The sequence below is a fragment of the Pogona vitticeps genome, chromosome 12 (assembly GCF_051106095.1).
Source record: "Pogona vitticeps strain Pit_001003342236 chromosome 12, PviZW2.1, whole genome shotgun sequence".
Classification (NCBI taxonomy): Eukaryota; Metazoa; Chordata; class Lepidosauria; order Squamata; family Agamidae; genus Pogona; species Pogona vitticeps.
Window position 1 is genome coordinate 7,654,005 of NC_135794.1, and position 21,509 is coordinate 7,675,513.

At 46.0% G+C, this 21,509-nt stretch overlaps 1 protein-coding gene across 1 annotated transcript in view; it reads left to right on the plus strand.

Moving 5' to 3' along the window:
* CD276 (CD276 molecule) overlaps positions 1 to 21,509 on the plus strand; it is a 43,636-nt gene that overhangs the window by 18,791 nt on the left and 3,336 nt on the right. The window contains exons 3-7 of the mRNA XM_072981549.2: positions 6,052 to 6,402; positions 8,300 to 8,596; positions 14,549 to 14,689; positions 17,978 to 18,016; positions 21,111 to 21,146. Of these exons, the coding sequence (XP_072837650.2) occupies positions 6,052 to 6,402; positions 8,300 to 8,596; positions 14,549 to 14,689; positions 17,978 to 18,016; positions 21,111 to 21,146 (864 nt within the window). The remainder of the gene's footprint in view (positions 1 to 6,051; positions 6,403 to 8,299; positions 8,597 to 14,548; positions 14,690 to 17,977; positions 18,017 to 21,110; positions 21,147 to 21,509) is intronic.

The window sequence follows — 21,509 nt, forward strand, 5'->3', positions numbered from 1 at the left end:
GTCTGCAAACTCTTCCCATTATACAGTATATTTCCTTGGTTTGTAACTATGGTATACAGCTGAGTGAGTTACATATCTGGTTGTAGAGCTCAATCCCCCATTGGGCCTCTTGAGAGAAGAGCCAGCCTGGGTGGCCGTGGGCCCACTGCACTGTCCCAGAGCTCCCCCTACAGGAAGGGAAGGGCAAACCACCTCTGAGTATCCTCTGCCTGGAAAACCCTGAAAAGGGTCACCATGAATGAAAATTGACTTGATGGGACATGGGAGTCTTATCTTCCTAAGACCTAGGAGAACAACTGCTGATCATAGTAAGTGAAAATGAGCTAGATGGATCAGTAGTCTGGCTCTGACTTACCGGGGGGGGGGGGGGGAGAGATAACAAGCAATGGTTTTTAAAAATCAAATTGATTTAAGTCATGATTTAAATTTATTAAATGTTTTTATAAAAATTAAATTGTCAAAAAAATCTGATTTTAAAAAAAAGAAATGAATCATGATTTAAATAAATTTGATCGAAATCAAATCCACCCTGGTCTTTGCCACTTTAAAAAACAAAAATTGGGAAAGTTACTTTTTTTGCAGAGCTTCCTTCCATTTTTGTGAGCTATGGTCTGAAAAGTTACTTTAAAACATTTGTTCCCTGTTTGTGATATGGCTATCGACATTGCCAGCTATATAAAACAAGTTCAACAAATACAATAATTTGTGTAACAATAATTTGTGATAGGTAATAAGGTCACTATAAATTTATGATAAAGTATGAGAAAATATTTTAAAAGTGGGGGGCAGGGTCTTCCCCTGTTTACAGCAGAAACACGAAAGCAATAGCAATAAATAACAATGCAAGAGCGACTGGAATATTTCAAATATTCAGAAAGCAGAGGTAAGTTAAAAAGAGCAGAATAAAAGGACACACCATGTGGTATCCGGAAAAGGAATATCTCTCCCAGGGCTTTGAAAAGCAAAAGCTAGCATATTTTGCAACAATGTGGTTGCTTCTAATAGATAGAGCTCTGTGAAAATGGGTATCTGGCTATGGAGCCAAAGCTCAGGATATCGATTCTTTGGTGTGACTCCAGAAGAAGAGCCAGCCTGGGTGGCCTTGGGCCAGCTGCACCGCCCCAGGAAAAACCCAGAAGAAGGAATAGGTAAACTACTTCAGAGTATTGTCTACCTAGAAGACCCTGAAAAAAAATCTAGAATTGACTTGATGCAACATCACCATCATCTTAGTTAAAGTTATTGCCCTAGTGAGGGTTTTTGCTTTCTCATGGGCCAATATGGCTATTCTTTTTCTTGTTGATTGGGTTGCTTCACTTTGGTTTTTCTTCATTATATTCAGTGCTGATGGTACATCTGGAGAGAAGACTTTTCTCCTTCAGGTTTAGCTCAGAAGTGATAACAACAGGTCAAGGCTGACATCTAGTGTCCAAAGAGGGGAATGTCTGATCCGCTCCCCCAACACAACGCAACATATTTGACGTGCCTGGAGTTCAGATTAATGTAAACAGTAATAAAAGCCTCCTGGTTGCAAGAAAGTTGACCACACAGTGATGACCACAGCTCTAATGTGGAGTTGTATTCTACAGGAATGGAGGGACCAGCTATGCTGATGAAATAATCATGGCTGTTTATGGATGTCAGAGAGATGTTAAGCATCTACCAGGGGACTTACCCAATGTGATGTAGTGGACTGAGTGACAAACCAGGACTCAGGAGGTCCGGATTCAAATCCCCACTCAGCCGTGGAAGCTCACTGAGGGCGTGGAGTTGGTACAATTACTCCTTTTAAATATCTAATTTACCTTGGAATCCCTATTAAGGTTGTTATAAGTTGGTTCCAGTTTGATGGCACCTAACAACCAGGGGATATGGTGACACTGTGGGTTAAACCGCAGACGCCTCTGTGCTGCAAGGTCAGAAGACCAGCCATTGTAAGATCGAATCCATGCGACGGAGTGAGCTCCTGTCACTTTGTCCCAACTGCCACCAACCTAGCAGTTCAAAAGTATGAAAATGCAAGTAGATAAATACAAGGTGGGAAGGTAATGGTGTTCCATGGCTAGTCGCGCTGGCCACGTGACCACGGAAACTGTCTACAGACAAACGCTGGCTCTACGGCTTGGAGACAGGGATGAGCACCACGCCCTAGAGTCGGACACAACTGGACTAAATGTCAAGGGCAACCTTTACCTTTACCTTTAACAACCAGCAGCCTTAGAATTATTCACACACCCCTGTTTCCTTCCTCCAGCCAAAATCAGCAGGAGATTTGATGACATGTTTCCTGTAGTTTCATCTTAACCAGGGGCAGGCAAACGGGTGTCCTCCAGGACTACAACAGCCATCAGCCTCAGCCAAATAAGAGATGATGATATTTGCAGTCCAGAACATTTGGAGGTTACCCAGTGGCCTACCATGGACTTAAACCATCACTGCTAAGTGCCTCCCTGAGCAGTTAATTTTTTTCTCATTCATTTATTTACATTTGTGTTCTGGCCTTTCTCCCAAAAGCTCAAAATGCCGTATATGGTTTTCCTGTTCCTCTTCTTTTAAAAATATGTTTTTTTAAAAAATCTTACAACCCTTTGAGGAAGATCAAGCTGAGAGTTGGTTCTGCAGTGAACCGAGCAAGAATTTCCCATAGATATTGCCTAGCACTTCAACCACAACACCACACCGGCCTCACACATCAATTTAACATGCTTTGTGGGTCAGTGTGGTACAGTCGGATCTGTTCTTGGAGAGTCCACTGAATCGAAGAATCATCATAAGGCCTGTCTTTAAAAAACAAACAAACCTTGGACCACCTTTAGATCCCAGCCTGCAACCTGAAGCTTAAATGTGTAATTGCTGTTGTTAAGCACCATTAAGTCAGAACCAATTGATAGCAACACCCATTGGACTTTCAAGGTGAGATACTTAAGGAGTGGTTTAACCTCTGCCTCCGTGAGTTTCTGTGGCCAATCAGAACTTGAACCCAGGTCTCTTGAGTTCAAATTTGACTTTCTGTCTGTACACCACACTGGCTCCCATAGTTTAAATGCAGCCTTCTAAATAAATCCACTAAGTCTACCAGCTCACAATTGTTTTATTTTTATTACTGGTTACGAAGACAGTAGATGTCATTTTTTTGCTGGTTGCAGGAATTGGGGAAATCTTGTACAATCTTTGTGCCTATGAGCTTCTTGGCAAGCCAGAGGGAAAAAAAGATTTTCACCAAAAGATTGGGGAGGAGGGAGTGATTTCAAGTGCTCTTATATTTTATAATCTTATAATTTTAGACCTGCAGAGCTGAAAGGGACGCTATGGGTCATCAAGTCCAGCCCTTGTCAAGGAGGCACAGTCGGGAATTGAATTCATAACCAGATGCCTAAACCATTGAGCTGCCCAGCAATCATCCACTCTGTTCCAGAGAGGAGAACTAATATATCAGTAAAAATCAGATGAAATGTGATGCCCTTCGGAAGTTTTTGATAGCGACTCCTATCAACACCAGCCAGAACAGTTGCTGGCAATGCCCAGTTGAAGGTTTAAGCCCCCCCCCCCCCTTTGTGGTGTGATTTCTGATAGCACACCCACTTTAGTTTTGTTTCTGTTCTTCTGTTTCCCATGATTTTCTCATGATTTTTTTTTCAACAAGGCTCCCTGGGGTTGGCCAGGATCCTGTTGTTGATTTATGTGTGTTTCGCATAACATGTAACAAGCAAAATCATGTAAGAAGATGCCAGTCACATTCCTGGCTGCGTGCCTGCAGCGCGACTTAGCTCATGACCAGGAATGCAACCTGAACACCATCAGTTAGTGGCCACATCTTACACAGTTTTGCTTGCAGCCACATGTGTTCTCAGTAGGATTCTGGCCAATCACAGGAATATTAAAATATAAAAAAAGAAAGGAATGGTAATGTAAGTAAATCAACAAAAAGATTCTGACCACTATTTTTTATAGTTCTCCAAGGATTATGGGAGCTGTAGTCCGAGATACATGGAGGTGGCTTTCCTCTGCAGAATTCCATAATCCTTGCTTGTTAACTTCTTTTTTGATCCATTGATTTGTCTCTAGAGGATGGAGGGTGGGATTTCAAATCCTTAATATTATTATAGTTTGTTCACCGCAGGGCTGAGTCCATTAAAGATTGGAAGGGATAGTGAAGTGATTCTGGTGCACAAGAAGAGTGTAGCTGCTCCTGCTGGACAGGAGGAGGCAGCAGAAGCTAAGCGTAGAACCCATCATGATGATTAGTGGCTTGAGCTGGTTCCCCTGACTTTGCTGAGAGCTGTCATTTCAGATGCTTCAATGCAAAGCTTTTGAGCAGAGATTATAATTGTGGGGCTTGTCTAGGGTATGTGTATCCTGGTTGCCTTTCCCATTCCCCACCTTAGGTGAGATCGATCTTTTCTGCAAGCTAAGCAGGATCGGACCTGGTCAGTCCTTGGATGGGAGATCATTAGGGGTCTTTAGCTCGGGCTAGGAAAGAATCCTATCTGGACCCTAGAAAGCGGCTTCAGGTTGGAGCTAAGAATGCTGGACGAGGTGGAACAGACTCACCCCAGTGTGGCTCCTGTGTTTCCCATATTGCTATATCCATAAAGCTTGGAAAGGTACGTTTCTGGTCCAAAAGTCCCAGGAGCTGCTCTTCATGACAGTAAGAGATGTTTGTTAGCGGAACAGGCTGCATCGGGCATTGGAATGTAATCCTGACTTCTGAACAGGTGAACCCTCCTTTAAACAGACGTTGAGTGGCCAGGCAGGCCTTAGCTTGGATCAGTGGGGGTTGGACTAGATGACCTTTAGGGTCCTTCCAGCTCTACAAGTCTTTGGTTTAAGTCCCAAAAGGGAGCTTTCCTGTTTTCTGAATATTCATGCATGGAGCATGAGTGTGGGAGTGAGGAGGCAGGAAAGGGCACGAACGAATGTCTACATTTCCCTGTCTTGATCCTCCCCTCTAAACTACAGATTTCTCAAAATAGTTGCTCTTGGTTTCTAAATGTTTTGGTGTGTGAGGGTCGGAGGGCATTAGAAGTAAAGAAGCCAAGCCCCACAGGGGAAGCTGGTGACTCCAGTTTCCTAAGGACCATGAATCCACATCAGGATTTAGTCTGAACTTTGAAGGCTCTATTCAATCTTCTGAATCTATATGGAAGATGGTTTTCAGGACCTTGGACAGCTGTAGTAAGGTTTACACTAAAACCTGGCATGGATTCTCCCCTATGGAATCAAAGTCACTAGCCACTACGTGCCCTGTTCCCTTTTATCTATAACGGGAGCACCAGCACTGTGTTCTTTTCAGCCATTATCAGGCATTCCCCGGGCTATGAAGTGGAGGGGAATGAGGGTAGTATTTCAGTGCTGCTGTTCAGACTGCCTTTACAGAGAAAATGTGGACTTATGTGCCAGATTTTGGTGGAAGCCAGAAAGGCAGTAGAGGCAGGTTGGCTGTGGGGCTCAACACGGACCCCTAGCTCTGCTGCTCTTCAGAGCATCCTATGGCTTACCGAGCCAGATTTTCAAACCATGGTTGCCATCCCTGTCTTGCAAAGCTTGCGGAAACCACAGTTTGCCTGTTCTTATCTGATCACTAACCATGGTTTTCACAAACCGCAAAGGTGGACATTAGAGAGGATCGAGAAATTAAGAGACTTATTCCTGTAGCGCATGGATGGGAAATTGCATGTGGTTCCCATGGAAGAAACATTCAAGAAAACAACATTCTCATCTCTCTCCCCCCCCCCCAGAAAATTGACAAATGGGGACTTCGTCACATTAGATATTAGCAAAAATGCAGTCTTTTCTTAAAGCAGGTTACGGTTTTTAGAATCAGAAAGGAAAAACATCCAATTTGCTTAATGTTTACTTTGCAGGGCTGGCATAGCTCCTGTGAGGTCCTGGGGTTGGAGAAATGGGTCCCAGCTTCTTCCCTGTGCCCAGTGCTGCTGTGGCACACCATCTCGGGTTGGCGTTTATCTGTTTTACCGTTTATGTGGCTTACTGTGGAGGTCTCTGTCATATGTCCATGTCTTCACATGCACACCCCTGCTTTCCTCTCAGGAGCTGTGGAAATCCAGGTCCCCGAGGATCCCGTAGTGGCCCTCTTTGGCCGCGATGCCATCTTACGCTGCTCCTTCTCTCCGGATGCCAACTTCAGCCTGGGTGACCTCAGCCTCATCTGGCAGCTGACGGACACGAAGCGGCTGGTGCACAGCTTTGCTGAGGGCCGGGACCAGCTGGCTAACCAAGGCAGTGGTTACACCAACCGGACCACCCTCTTCTATGACCAGCTGCCTCGGGGCAACGTCTCCCTGCTCCTCCGCCGCGTACGGATATCCGACGAGGGGAGCTTTACGTGCTTTGTCCGAGTCCAGGATTACAGCAGCGCTGCCGTGATGCTCCAGGTGGCAGGTGAGGCTGAAGGAAGGTGGCGGATAACGGCCTGCCGGTGCTAAAGTATCAAGCCATTGTGGTTTAAGACTTGCAGAGCTAACATTTATGCACATATCACTGTAGAACAGTGGTTTCCCAACCTTGGGTCACCCAGTTGTTTTTGGACTACAACTCCCAGAAATCCTGGCCGGCACAGCTAATGGTGAAGGCTTCTAGGGGTTTTAGTCCAAGAACATCTGGGGGCACAAGGTTGGGAACCACTGAAAAGCATGGTAGTTCAGATATTGTTGGAGCACGCTTCTTTATCTCTGGGCATGTTGATTGGGGGAATCTGGGAGTTGTAGTTCAGGAAGTAACCTTTCCAAACTCCGACTTTGTTTTCTATTCTGAGCTTCCTGTTTCTTTTACATTTCTTAGAGGCAAAACAAAAAAACCCAGAAAGCTCCAAATCTATATGATCAGGAAGACTTTTGCTGGATTTGAGATGTTTCCTTTCTCACCTTTGATACTTAGGACTTTGTTTACCACTAGAGATAGGCGCAAACCTCTGGTTTGGCAGTTTGTGCTGGTTTGTTTATCAGCCAAACAGGTGTTCAGCGCTTCAAAGCCTCACCTCCTCCAGCAGGCAGCCACAGGGAGGCAGCAGCCTGACTTCCCTGTCCTGCCTCCTCTGGGCACTGAGTGGGTGTCTGCCAGAGGAGGCAGGGCAGAAACACCTGTTTGGCCACTTTGAAATCGAAACACCTGTTTAGCCACTAAATCAGTGGTTCTTAACGTGGGCGATAATGCCCCCCAGGGGGCGATTTCATTTTTCAGGGGGGCGGTAAAACGAAAAGGGGCGGCGTGGGGGCACTGGAGCAGAAGGGGGCGGTAAGGGGGCGCTGGAGCAAGCCAATCCTGTGAAGATGGACTGCAGCCTTTTTAGAATGTGCATGAATATATATTTTCCTCCAATCTTAATTTAGTTTCAGAATTTTTGTCTTGAAATTTTTAGTTCCTGCATTGCAGTTTGTTTTTATGCCCTTTTTATATTTCTTTTTGCGTCTTAGAATTCGCTTGCAACTACCTTTGGGGGCATTTCATTTTCTTGGAATTGAATTTTGTTTTCAGGGGTCATTGGATTTAAGTGTCTTAAATAAATAAATAAATAAATAAATAAATAAATAAATAAATAAATAAATAAATAAATAAATAAATAAATAAATAAATAAATAAATAAACAAACAAACAAACAAACAAACAAACAAACAAACAAAGAAATAGATAGATAGATAGATAGATAGATAGATAGATAGATAGATAGATAGATAGATAGATAGATAGATAGATAAATAAATAAATAAATAAATAAATAAATAAATAAATAAATAAATAAATAAATAAGATATCATCACTGTGGGGAGGGGGGCAATGATAATTTCCTCAATGGCTCAAGGGGGCGTTTCTTTCAAAAAGGTTAAGAACCACTGCACTAAATGAACCAGTATGGACTGCCAAACTACCAGGTCCTGCCCATCTCTATTTGCCACCATTACCAGGGCAGAATGATCATAACAAAGGCAGACGGGAAGGCTCACAATGAAATAGATTTGTTAATCCTAACAGTGCTACAATACTGTTGTCACTTGTGTTTTGTTTTGGTTATTTTCTCTTTGCAACAGTTAGCACTCCTCCAAAAAGATATGTGGCTCACTGGTGAGCATACTATGTATAGGGACGCCATGTTTCCATAATTCTTTCTCTTTTTTTCCAATCTCTGTTGCCTTTTGACAAAGCCAATTCCGAGATTCCTAATTGCCATCGCTCTGGAAGGGTATCTAGCAGTTGTTGTCCGACACCCGACTTTCTGTTGTTCAGCGGCTTCCGTTAACGATAGGCACAAATGGCCTGCTGTTCTTCTCCTTTTTCCCCCCAGCATTTTACTCCAAGCCCAACCTGAACCTGGAACCCAACAAAAGCCTCAAGCCAGGAGACCCGGTCACGGTGACCTGCCACACTTTTTCCGGCTACCCCGAGGCGACCGTCCTCTGGCATGACGGCCAAGGCAACAACATCACGGAGAACATCACCACCTCCCAGGTGGCCAACGAGGAAGGCCTCTTTGACGTGCGGAGCGTTCTGCGGGTGGTGCTGGAGCCCAACAGCACCTACAGTTGCTTGGTGAAGAACCCCCTGCTGCGCCAAGAAACCCACGCCTCCGTCACCATCACTGGTCAGCTCCTGGGGTGTCGGGGAGGGGTGTGGGAGACTTGATGAGACGGGGGGCCCTCCCTGAATGCCAGCTAAAGCAGTGGTCCCCAACTTTGGGCCTCCAGATGTTCTTGGACTTCAACTCCCAGAAATCCTGGCCAGCAGAGGTGGTGGCGAAGGCTTCTGGGAGTTGTAGTCCAAGAACATCTGGAGGCCCAACGTTGAGGACCATTGAGCTAAAGGAAGCAGGGCATTCACTTGAAATGCGTTTCTCCAAGGGCGGTGATGCATTTTGCCATCGACATTCCATGGTGCAATTTCCAGAAATGCTTTAGGGCCATGTGAGCCCGGGGGAACCCATGTGCCACCAGAGTTTGATGAAAGCCTACCTTGGTAATATTTCGCCATAGGTGCAGTTGGCTAGTGCTGTTGGGAATTGGGAGTCTAGTAAGGTTACTCTCACACTCAGTATCTATACCAATTATGGGTTGACCAATCTTGGCAATGGAGTGACAAATGAACTGCTGGATGGCTCAGTGGTTTAGACATCTGGCTGTGGAGCCAGAGGTTGGGAGTTCGATTCCCCAGTTGTGCCTCCTTTGACAAGGGCTGGACGTGATGAGCCATTGGGTCCCTTTCAGCTCTTCAGTTCTGATTATTCAAACCCGATGAAGAGACAAGGTCATGAAGAGTAGTGGTTAGAGTATTGCATCCAGACTGGCGCAGCGGTGCCGTTCAGCTGGTTTGCTTCCTGGACAATTCATGTTTGAGTCTTTGCCTGAGTTTTCAGGAGGCAGCCGTACGGAACCTGGCCTAGCCCAAACATGAAGGGGCAGGATCGCAAAGGGCAGATGGTTTTTTGGTGAAATCTCTGTAACTGAAAGGATTGCAAACTTTTTACGTTGACTGGTGACATGGAGATGTTGGGAAGGTACTAAGTGATGCCAGTAGAAAATGAGCTCATCCATTTAGAAAATACCTCTCCTTCCAGAGAGTCCCCGAGGGCCAGATTTATCCTGAGGACTCGCTGTCCCCCACCCTGCTTATGTTTCTTAGGACATACATGCCTTGTCTCCCTCCTTAACAGGGACCTGAGCCCTCCATCGCAACCTTGCTCCCTCTGCTGGGTGAGCAAACGGGAGCCTCTTATTTAGCTCAGCCCTGGCTACTTTTATTTCTAGCAGCAATGGCTAGTCTGTGGCCTTCCATTGTTGAGCTGCAAATTCTGTGGGATCCCTTGGCGTGGGATATTTTGGTGACGGTCACTCGGGGTAGCGGTCCAGCCCCATCTTGTTGCCCAACCTGACACTGGTTGAGTTCAATAGGCTTACAGTCGTGCCCCGCTTTGCAATTGCCCCGCATTATGACGAAACCGCATTACGACGACATTTTTGCGATCGCAAAACGATGGTCTGAATAGGCTTTTTTCGCTTTGCGATGATCGGTTCCCTGCTTCGAGAACCGATTCTTCGCAAAATGCCGATTTTCCTACAGCTAATCGACGGTTTCAAAATGGCCACCGGGTAAATAAAATGGCTCCCTGCTGTTTTCTGGGATGGATTCCTCACAAGACAGCCACCGAAAATGGCCACCCTATGGAGGATCCTCGCTGGATGGTGAGTTTTTAGCCCATTGAAACACATTAAACGGGTTTTAATGCATTTCAATGGGTTTTTTATTTTCGCATTACGATGTTTTCATTCTACAGCGATTTCGCTGGAACGAATTAATGTCGTAATGCGAGGCACCACTGTATTTTGAAATAAACTGCAGTCCCACCGTGCAGTCCTTGCCTGGTCTCTTTGGACTTAAAGCAAATTTCAGCGGGACATGCTTCCAGAGGGATAGGCTGAGGACTGGAGCTTTTTGGAGGCTCTGTCTGCTGAAGTTTGGTCTCTCTTTAAAAGGCTTCAGTGCCTCCTGTTCAGGTGATTTGTCTTGGTTCCTTGGAAGGGCTTCTGATTGTCTTCACGCCAGCTCAAGTTTTATAGACCCCCCTCAAGCTCTTTGTAACCTTGTTCACTTGCAGGTAACATTAATTAGTGCTTAATTATCCTTGGCACAGCAATGGCTGGCTTGTGAAAGAGGGTCTCCGAAGGAGCATAAACCTTTTGGCGGAAAGCATGGCGCCGCTCAGAGAGTGACGGAGGAGGCCTGGGCACACAAAGCCTGTTGGCGCCTTCCTTCTTTGGCATCGCTGAGCTGGTAGGGCAGGTTCTAGTATTAGAAAGAGGCTGACCCACATACGTGGGGATATACATGTGTATCTTGCATGTCCTGGAATTCTGCATGAAATAGGGGCCAATTTCGCAACCTAAAACCACAGATTCTGCAATGGGAATACATTTTATGGAAGCCAAACATTTTTCCCCTTGCTGATATGTGTATGTGAGTCTGTGAGTTAGATATCTGACTGCAGTGCCAGACGTTGGCAGTTCGATTCCCTACTGCGCCTCTTTTGGCAGTAGATCGAGCCTATGTAGTCTCGGGCGAACTGCACAGTCCCAGAGTGGCCCCAGGAGAAGGGAATGCTAAACCACTTCAGAGTATTTTCTAATAGAAAAGCATGAAAAGGGCCAACATAAATCAGAATTGACTTGATTGCACACAATTCTGTATATGTATATGCATACATGTATACGTATAGTATGTTATATGTAGTCAAATTGGAACAGACTTATTGTGACCCTAATAAGGCTTTCAAGGTAAGTGAGATATTTAAGGAGTGGCTTTACCAGTTCCACTCACCTGGTGAGTTTCCATACCTGAGCAGGGATTCAAACCCTAGTTTCTTGAATCCTAGTCGGTCACTCCATTCACTCTACCACAATATGGAGGTGGCTTTGAGGGTAGTTTCTTTAGCAACAAGGGGTATAAAATGTCTGTTCCTGCTCTGACAGGTAAAACCAAAGACAAGACCCCTGTGGCATCTTAGAGCGTTTTGTCTGGTACTGTATTTGGTTCGGTGACTTCTAATTTTGGAAGGTGCTGTGATCCACCTTTACAAAGGTTGTTGTTGTTTAGTTGTTTAGTCATGTCCGACTCTTCCTGACCCCATGGACCAAAGCACATCAGGCCCTCCTATCTTCCACTCCCTCCCGGAGTCTGGTCAAATTCATGTTGGTCGCTTCGATGACACTGTCCAACCATCTCGTCCTCTGTCGTCCCCTTCTCCTCTTGCCTTCACTCTTTCTCAACATCAGGGTCTTTTCCAAGGAGTCTTCTCATGAGATGGCTAAAGTATTGGAGCCTCAGCTTCAGGATCTGTCCTTCCAGGGAGCACTCAGGGTTGATTTCCTCCAGAATGGATAGGTTTTTCTCTCTTTGTAGTCCAGGGGACTCCCAAGAGCCTCCTCCAGCACCACAATTCAAAAGCATCAGTTCTTCAATTCCCTATTTGTACATACACATAAATATTTTTGTTTGGCCCTTCTCCATCCCCCCTCCCTGGTCATTCTCGTCCTCAGCCCATGCTCTTTCCCCATTTTCGCCACAGTTGCCATACCGTAGCAGTCATTATGACCAATGTTGACCTTGAAAGAAAACATGGACATTTCGTTAGTGATCTCAGTTTTGGTAAGGCGGAATTGTGCAGCTTTTTTGGCCCACCCGCAGGGAGGGCTGTATGAACAGTCACAGAAACAGCATCCGTTCCATCTGGCCCTGTGTGCCCTAGGGTGGGACCTCCTGCTTCTCTCTGAGCAGACTTCCCCAGCCTGATGTTCTCCAGATGTGTGGGACCACAATTCCCAATAGCCCCATCATCATAACCAGTGGCTAGGCTGGGATGATCAGAGTGGTAATCTAACATATCTTGGGAAGATTGGCTGACACTGTCCTACAGGCATATAAAAGAGATTGAAATTCCGTATTTGGTTATAGTTTTACTTTTCTTTGCATGCTGCCCTCTCATTCTTTGTGCCCCTCCCTGACTCCTGGTCTCTTAATTATACAGTTATCTCAAATGCCAGAGGTCTGCAATGCAGTCCATACATGTCTACTCTAAAGTAAGTGGTATCGACACTGTGATACAGACTCCCAGGAAAGTGGCAACAGAAATGCAACCATCGATCTTTTCAAAGTCATATGATGTCTTCCTATAAAATTGAGATAAGAGAGGCAAGGCAGCCAAATACACCTCTATCTCCCTCCCCCCCCCAATCCAAAACTTCTTTCGCTATTAATTTTGCTAGTATTGCAGCCTTCCCCATTTTAATGGAAGATTATTTTAATTTAAAAATGAATTGCTGCAATTCCATTTAACTCAAAAATCTCGAGAAACTCTAGATGAAGGGAAGAGGTAATTTTTCTCTTGCCTCATGGAACCCCCTGTGTGATAGACTCAGGAGCAGAGTTATCTGGGGTCCCCCAGATGTACGGACTACACTTCCAATGATCCCTGACCATTGGCCATGGTGCTGTTGCCAAGTGCCATTAAGTCACTTTCAACAGATGATGACCCTAATAGGTAGAAATGTGCAGGTTTATATTTTTGGGCCACAAGCCCCAGAATTCTGGGAGTGGCAGTCCAAAAAAGCCACAAACCAACACCCGGACACCAATAAGATTATTGAGATATGTGAAATGCTCAAGAGTGGTTTAACCTTGGCGCCATCCACTGAGTTTCCTTGCATGGATGGGGATTTGAACCCCAGTCTTCTGAATCCTAATCTGTGTCATACACCACTGGTTTTCATGGCCCTGCTGGCTTGGGTGTATGGGAGTTGTAGTCTGAAAGATCTAGAATGCAGCAGGTTCATCCCTGATCCAAGCAGCAGCAACGAGCCTTTGACATGCGTGTGATCCTGACGTGTGCGATGCATTTCAAGATAGGACCCTTGAAGAGATGATACAGATAAGTGCCTAGATTTTTCTACAAAGCATCGGAGAATAGGATGGGTTTGCAGTCTTCCACCCACCGCATCTCTCTGTGAAGAGCCCCCTCCGTAGCAAATCTGTCATGTTTGAAGTACCTTTAGCCGAGCCTCCGCACCTCCTCGCAAAGTGAGACAAATCAGCATCTATTTGAATTTATTAGCATAATTATTTAAAGGTTAATGAAGTGTTTTATAGAGCAGTTCAGCCCGCTGTTTCCTCGCCTTCTCTGGTGCATCCACTGAGTCCTGCAGGAAAGGCAGCCGTCGGACCTTCTGCCGGCACCGCTCGACCTTTTGATTCCGAACTATCGGAATGAACCGTTGTACTTCGTCAGCTCTAATGAGCGCCGCATGGAGTCAAGTGCCAGGCAGGCACCGTGGGTTCCTGGAAGGACAGATGAGCCCAGTTGAGTTTGGTTTCACAGGAAATATTTTTTTACTGCTCCGTCTCCTGCTGGCCTACCTTCTCTACCCTAAAACTCTTGAGAAGTGACTCCATTTGGAGGACAACTCTCAGAATAGCTCAGCCATCCGGAAGCCCCAAGGGATTATGCTTACTAGAGGATTCTGGGCGTTGTGCTCTAAAACAGTGGCCCCTAACCTTAGGCCTCCAGATGTTCCTGGACTACAACTCCCAGAAGCCTTCACCACCACCTCTGCTGGTCAGGATTTCTGGGAGTTGAAGTTCAAGAACATCTGGAGGCCCAAGGTTGGGGACCACTGCAAAAGACACTTCCTTAATTCTGTGCCAGATGTGGTTGGGCCACAACTTCCATCATCCCCTTGTGACCAGTGGTAGTGGATGATGTGAGTTGTAATCTTAACGTCTGAAGGACTACACAAGCCCTGATCTAGAGTGAGACATGCATCCATTACTTTTAATGTACAGCCTCTTTGGATCTGTGCAGCATTGGTATGTGTGTGTGTGCATGTGTGCACGCATGCACGCACGCAGCTAAACTTGAGGTGGCCCCTGGCCTCACCTGCCCACTTTCACACCTGCTACCTTGCTTTCTTCAAGGCTGTTGACAGTGACCGTGTATTTTTCTTCTTCTTCTGTCCCATCCCCTCACGTCTCCTCTTCGCCTCTTTTCCAGGTCAGCACCTCCTGTTTCCAGCTGTGGCCCTCTGGGTCACCGTGGGGCTGGCCATCTGTCTCGTGGTCCTCCTGATTGCTCTGGCATATGTCTGTCAGAAGAAAATCCGTCAGACCTGCAAAGAAGAGAAAGAGAAAGCCGGTAATTGTAACAGGATGGTAGCTCCAATTGCTGGTGCCTGGTTTGTTGTTGTTGTTGTTGTTGTTGTTGTTGTTGTTGTTGTTGTTGTTGTTGTTGTTTGCTTCCTTCCCCACTCCAGTCCACCAAGAGATGGGAACCAATAGTGATTTCCCAAGTCTAGACTATCTGGGATTTAGAAGCTATTGTGCAAGGGTTTGACAGTCGTGTGTTTCTTTTTTTATCCCCCCCCTCTCTCCCTCTCCCTCTCCCCCCCCCCTCTCTCTCTCACACACACACACTCTTCAGTTTCCATCTGCCATCTACTCAATTCTCATTGTAGCCCATTTTAGTGTTATTATGCGAATCTGGTGTAGATTCGGAAGAGGTGTAGATCTGATGCATTTTTTTTATTATTTAAACTTATACTCCACCCATCTAATCAACAAGCCACTAACTGCTCTGGGCAGCTTCCAAGAAAATAAGATAAATAGAGAACATAAGATAATTAACATTTAGAAACAAAGCTCCTCACAAAACCTCCAGTCTAGCAAATATTCCAGGACTCAGGATGGTGAACCACGTAAAGTTTCTACAGAATTAATATTACTAAGGGGTGAGGCTTGTAAAGGCCTGGGTAAAAAGCCAGATTTGAACTTGCTTCTGAAAGCTCAGAAGGGAGAAAGCTAATCACACCTCCACAGGAAGGGAGTTCCAGAGGGGGGCAGCCACCACCGAGAAGGCCCGGCTTCTGGTTGACAACATTGGTTAGTATGTTGGCCCAAGACTTGGAAGATCTCGGGTCAAGTCTTCACTGAACCGTGAAACTCAGTGGGTGGCCTTGGGTTAGCTGCAGTTTCTCAACTGGAGTTGTCCTACCTTGTAGGGCTGTTGTACTGAGGGGCTGGGCCTTGGGAGCGCCGGGCTCTTGTCCTTCCTGAGCCTTAAAGCTCAGCTAGGTCACCTCTTGCAAAGACACAGCTGAAAGAAGAGCCACACAAGTCGCTTTAAGCTCAGTGGAGGAAAGATGGGATGTGAAGGTGACTCATGATCATATTTGGGCATGCAAAGCTCGGTTTACCTAGGTGTCCAAGAGATAAAAGGTAAAGGTTGCCCTTGACATTTAGTCCAGTCGTGTCCAACTCTAGGGCTCAGTGCTCATCTCCGTTTCCAAGCCATAGAGCCAGCGTTTTGTCCGAAGACAGTTTCAATGGTCACGTGGCCAGCGTGACTAGACACGGAATGCCGTGACCTTCCCACTGAGGTGGTACCTATTTATCTGCTTGCAGTTTTACATGCTTTCACACAGCTAGGTTGGCAGGAGCTGGAACAAGCGACGGGCGCTCCCTCCATCGCGTGGATTCGATCTTACGACTGCTGGTCTTCTGACCTTGCAGCACAGAGGCCTCTGCGGTTTAACCCACAGTGTCACCACATCCCATATTGTGTCCAGGGGATGCCCTGCCATATAGCCACTCCCTCTGGTGATTGCGTCATCCTTCTCTGGATGTTGTGAGTGCAGCATGAACATCTGGAAATTGAGAGCCTATTGCAATAGTTGTTGGTGTGAGTCAGAAATATAAGGGTTTGGCTTGCACAGAGACCTGTGCACATAGGTCCCATTTTTGGAACATGTGTGTGCTGTACATTGATGTTGGGAATCATGTCGGCCGGGTGCAGCTCCCCAAAAGATTGTTATGCTCTGCAGATGATCCAGAATATTGATTTTTTTTAAAAGGCTGCCTAAAAATTGTAGCATGATTCACTAGTTTACCAGCATCATAGTTTACCACCTGCTCCCACAGTTTATCTGTAGCTGATGCCATGGACAGAGTGATAGAGGGGGACTCTGGAGACCAGGGTTCGAATCTCCACTCAGCCATGGAAGATCACTGGGGATGTGGAACTAATAAATCCACTCCTCAAACATCTTGAAAACTCTGTTAGTCAGTTCTGACCTGATGACAGATAATTAACTATTTCAATTTATTTAGTGGTCAGACCTTATTTCTGCATAATGCCGTGTTTCTGCACCATCATTGCCTTAAGTGCAAAGGAAGTCTTCACTTGGCATAATTACTTCCTAGCCTCTCTCCAACCAATTACGCTGGAAGGAAGTCAGAAAGTACTTCTGAATGAAAATGTCCTCATGCAATTATAGGAAGGAACTATATTTAAAAAAAAATAGGAGTAAGCATTGTTAAAACACTAAGTATAATAAACAAGGTTGCAATAAAAATTGCATTTCAGGTGAGAACGTTGGAAATTACAGGATCAACCCCATAAGTTTTCAGGGTTGAGTCTTTTATTCTCAGTTGCATTATGGATGGGGGGTTGGGGTTGCTGGTTAAAGTGGAACGTGACCTGGCTGAAATCACAGAGGTGGGAGGCGATCATCAGGGATCAGCCAAGATCAGGAAAAGAAATCTAGAATTGCTTATTTGTGGATCCGCAGTGGTTCTTTGAGGATTAAGACCAAAGGTGCATAGAAAATGGTCTGTGGGCTGCATGCAACCCCCCGGGGGTCCAAATATGCCCCAGCAACTTCATCACTACCTCTGTCTCTCTCTCGCTCGCTCACTCTTTTAAAAATTTCTATGCTTAAGATGCAGGGGGAATTTTAGCAAGCTTTGGCTTGCCGGTTTTTTTGATTTATTTTTTTGCCAGTAGATGGCGGAAGAGGGCTTTTTAAAAGGAAAATATTTTCAGGACGGGCAGGGGCGGTGAAGCTGATGTAGCCCGCCCTAGGGATGAGTGTATGCAGCCTCCAGACCTCTGGAAACCTCCTGCCTCAGTCCAGGCCAGCTAAACATTGTTCTTGTATGTGTTTTTTCTTTTTCTTTCCTTCAGTGATATCTTAAGGCAGCTTCCACAAGCTCTCGTCCTCTCCTTTTCATCCTGACAACAGCCTTGCGAGGTGGGCAGGCTGGAAAAGAGAGTGTTACTGGCTCGGAGTCACCGAGTGAATTTCATGGCTCAGTGGTTTAGGCATCTGGCCGCGGAACCAGAGGTCGGGAGCTCAGTTCCCCTCTGTGTGCCTCTTTGACAGGGGCTGAACTTGATGATCGATAGGGTCCCTTCCAGCTCTGCAATTCTATGATGGTGGTGATCATGGGGACTAGAACACAGACATCCGGGGTCCCCATCCAGCATTCTAGCCATTACAGCAAGCTGGCCGTCCTGGCAGTGTCAACCTAATGCATCAATCCATTCCCCCTAATACAAGTGTGGGAAAGGATGAACCAGAGCCTGCATTGTTATGTGATATACCCGAGTCCTTTTAAATCTGCTTTTCTACTTTCTCCCCCTTAGGGATAGAGGAGCAGGAGGAAGGCGAAGGATCCAAAACAGGTCTGTGAGGCTTCTCTCTCATCTTCTTTGGTTTTTGTTAGACGCTGCATTGTGGCAGGAAATTCCCTATAACTATATAATGTGTGTACAGTGGTGCCTCGCTTAGCGATGTTAATCCGTGCAAAAAAAATCGCTGCTAAGCGATAACATCACTAAGCGAAAATAAAAAGCCCATAGAAATGCATTAAAACGTGATTAATGCGTTCCTATGGGGTAAAAACTCACCTTTAAGTGAACATCCTCCATAGGGGTGGCCATTTTCGGTGCCTCAAAAGCGAGGAAACACAGCGGGTGGCCATTTTGTTTACCCGGCGGCCATTTTGAAACCGCCGATCAGCTGTGCGAAAATGGGGGCTTTGCAAAGCGAAATTTCCCCATAGGGATCATCGCAAAGCGATGGCTTTTGCTATTGCAAAAACATCGTCACAAAGCGATTTCTTCACTATGCGGAGCGATCACTATGCGAGGCACCACTGTAGTTTATTTATGAAGCATTGCTGTGCATAAATAGGCCATCATTAGGAACCACGGGGAAGGGTCGCTGCAACCCGACGATGGAATCCCATGTCTTACATGCAAGAGGTCCCCGTCCTTGGCATCTTTGGGTAGAGCTTGGTGCCCGTTGGCATTATTGGGGGGCGCAGAAGGGAACTTCCTAGGCAGCTTTTGGGGAGAGTTCATAACTTAGCATAAAAGCCCTTTCTTTGTTTGCGGAAGGCACTGGGTTCAATCCTGGGTGTCTCAAGGTGGGGATGACAAGGTGTCTTGTCTAAAAGCCAGGAGAATTACTTCCACGCCATCATGTAAACTGGAAAGGGGCTGATTTTGGTGTGTGGGTTTAATTAGAATGTTGTTATGCTTAGCTCTTGAAAACTGAAACCTGTGGTTTTCTTTAGGGAGTCAATGCATCTTGTATTTGGTCTTCCTCTTTACCTGCCACCTTTCCCAGCATTATTGTCTTTTCCTGCCTTCAGGAAAGCAGGAGAACTTTAGTGTCCACATTTCTGCCTCCAGAGGTAGCTCATGTGTGATTGGATCTAGGACCCCCTTGTTCACCTTTCTGACAGTCCGGAGTATTCGCAAAGCTCAAGAGTATGAATATTTCACCGGAATCCCGTGAGCCACCAGGAAAAGCCGGATACAAAAGAATGGCTAGGCAGAGCAAAACTATACAAAGAATTAAAGAAGGGGTGTCTCTGATGCCATCCTTAGTTCAGGACGAAATCCATTCCTGGTTTTGCTCCGACCTTTCTTCCAAGAGCATAATCTCTCAGGAGGAGGCAGGGGCTCCTAATGGTTTCTGTCACCAGACAGGGGCAGAAAGAGATTCCTTTATTGCCCATCACCCAGGCCTCCCGTTTATGGTGATCGCTGATGATGAAGCAGGGAGCCCGGTGCCTACCACAGGTTTTCAAATTGAAACCCTTTGCCGTTCTGCTCCATTCTAATAGATACTGGCTTGCTGCAGTGGGCTGACAGTGATAAACTGGATTATAATTTTAATCAGTGATGATCGCTGTGCTCGGCGGCAATCAAACGGGTTAATTATAAACCTGGTGATTCCTTGTTTTCGTCAGCTCGAAGCACAGCCGTAGACGTTCGGCGACGTTCAGGGTGGCTGGTGCCTACGCTTCCCTTGGGATGTTGGAGGCGCTGGTCATGGTTGTCTTCCCTGCATGACAGTAAAGTCCTCCCTGCAGTCTTTTGAAGTGGAGCGGTAGGGATGCGGGAGTGACATTTATGAATCAGTTTGGCCACTTCTTTTGCTCAATGCTTTTATGTTGGCCAGATGCAAATATTGTGGTGGATGCCTGTGTGTGCACCGGATTGTTCAGTGCTTGTATTTCCCATCTGGACTGTTCCAGGTGCTGGTAAACTACAGTTCCCATCACCTCTAGTCTGCAAAATAATAGGGATGATGGGAATCAATGGATGCTGGTGTTGCAGGTAGAGGGTGAGTGGGTTCGTGATTTGGGGCAACGTCTGTTTTATTCTGGTCAGATAGCTCAGTGGTTTAGGTCTCTGGCTGCAGAGCCAGAGCTGGGGAAAAACATTGTTATGCAGAAATCGGTAAGCGAAACAGCTTACCGATCATTGCAAAGCGATTTTCCCCCATAGGAAACATCGTCATGCGATCGCAAAAGCGATTGCAAAAACATCGTCGCTATGCGGATTCATCGTTAAACGGGGCGCCCGTTATGCGAGGCACCACTGTAAATGTTAGTTTTTTGGACTTCAGCTCTTAGAATCCACCAGCAAGCAAAAGACACCATCTTCTTTTTTTTTTTTTTTTTTTTAGCCAGCTGTGACATAGACGTTTGGGAAAGTATAGCTCTTGATGAGATTTAACATCCATGCTTTTCCTAATCTGCTTGTAAAGGTGTATGTTTTGACTTTGACCAGTTGTGCATTGAGGGTCTGATGCACTCCGTGCTCTGCCTGCCAGTCTCAGGTCCTTCTCCTAGCCTACCAGAGTATAGGATGCTGAAGGAAAGGTAACATCCATGCGAGATGTAATTACAACCTGCTAGAAGCTCCCTTAGACAGCCCAGAAGAAGTAGGAGCAAGGATTTAAATGTGGTAGATTAGAACACCTTTGACCTGTTGGTTTTAGTAGGAGATATATCAGAATCTAGTTGGCCGGATAGCTCTGTGGTTTAGGGAATCTGGCTGTAGAGCTGGAGGTTGGGAGTTCGATTCCCCACTGTGCCTCCTGGGATAAGTGCCAGCCTGTGTATCCCTGGGCATGCTGCTCCGTCCCAGGGCACCCCCAGAAGAAGGGCAGGGTAAACTACTTCTGAATATTCTCTACCTTGAAAAACCTGAAAAGAGTTGTCATAAATCAGAACTGACTTGACAGCACGTTAGTATTCGTATTCATGTTATAATCCAGCCAAGGGCACCACAGGGTGTGCAGAGGGAGTCTGATATGATTGTAGGGGGCCGGTATGGGGAGAGGTAGGGCCCAACTGGATACCTTGACATTCGGATCATCCTGGCTCCATCTTGCTGTCTTCAGTCTTGTTTGCTTGGTATCATGATAGAGAGCCTCATCAACTCACACACCCTCCTTTCTCTCTTTTGCTTCTGGCAGCTTTGCAGCCTCTGAAGAGCATGGAGATCAAAGAAGGTAAAGAAGGTTTCCTCTCGATGGTGGTTGCCTGTATGGTGGGCCTGCGCTTTACAGGAAATGTATGGATGGTCATCTCTTGCTAACAGATAGGAGATAGCTATGGCTCACCGGTAGAGTTTAGAGGGATGTTGTTACTAGGGATGGGGTTTTTGTTTTGTTTAATTTCTTGGACTTTAAAAAAAAATTCAGTGGTGCCCCACATGACGACGATAATCCATCCCGTGAAAATCGCTGTTTAGCGAAATTGTTGTCATGTGAAAACCCTTTCCCCATTGGAATGCATTGAAACCCGGTTTAATGCGTTCCAGTGGGGAAAATACCTCGTCGTCCAGCGATTGCCCATAGGGAAGCCATTTTGCG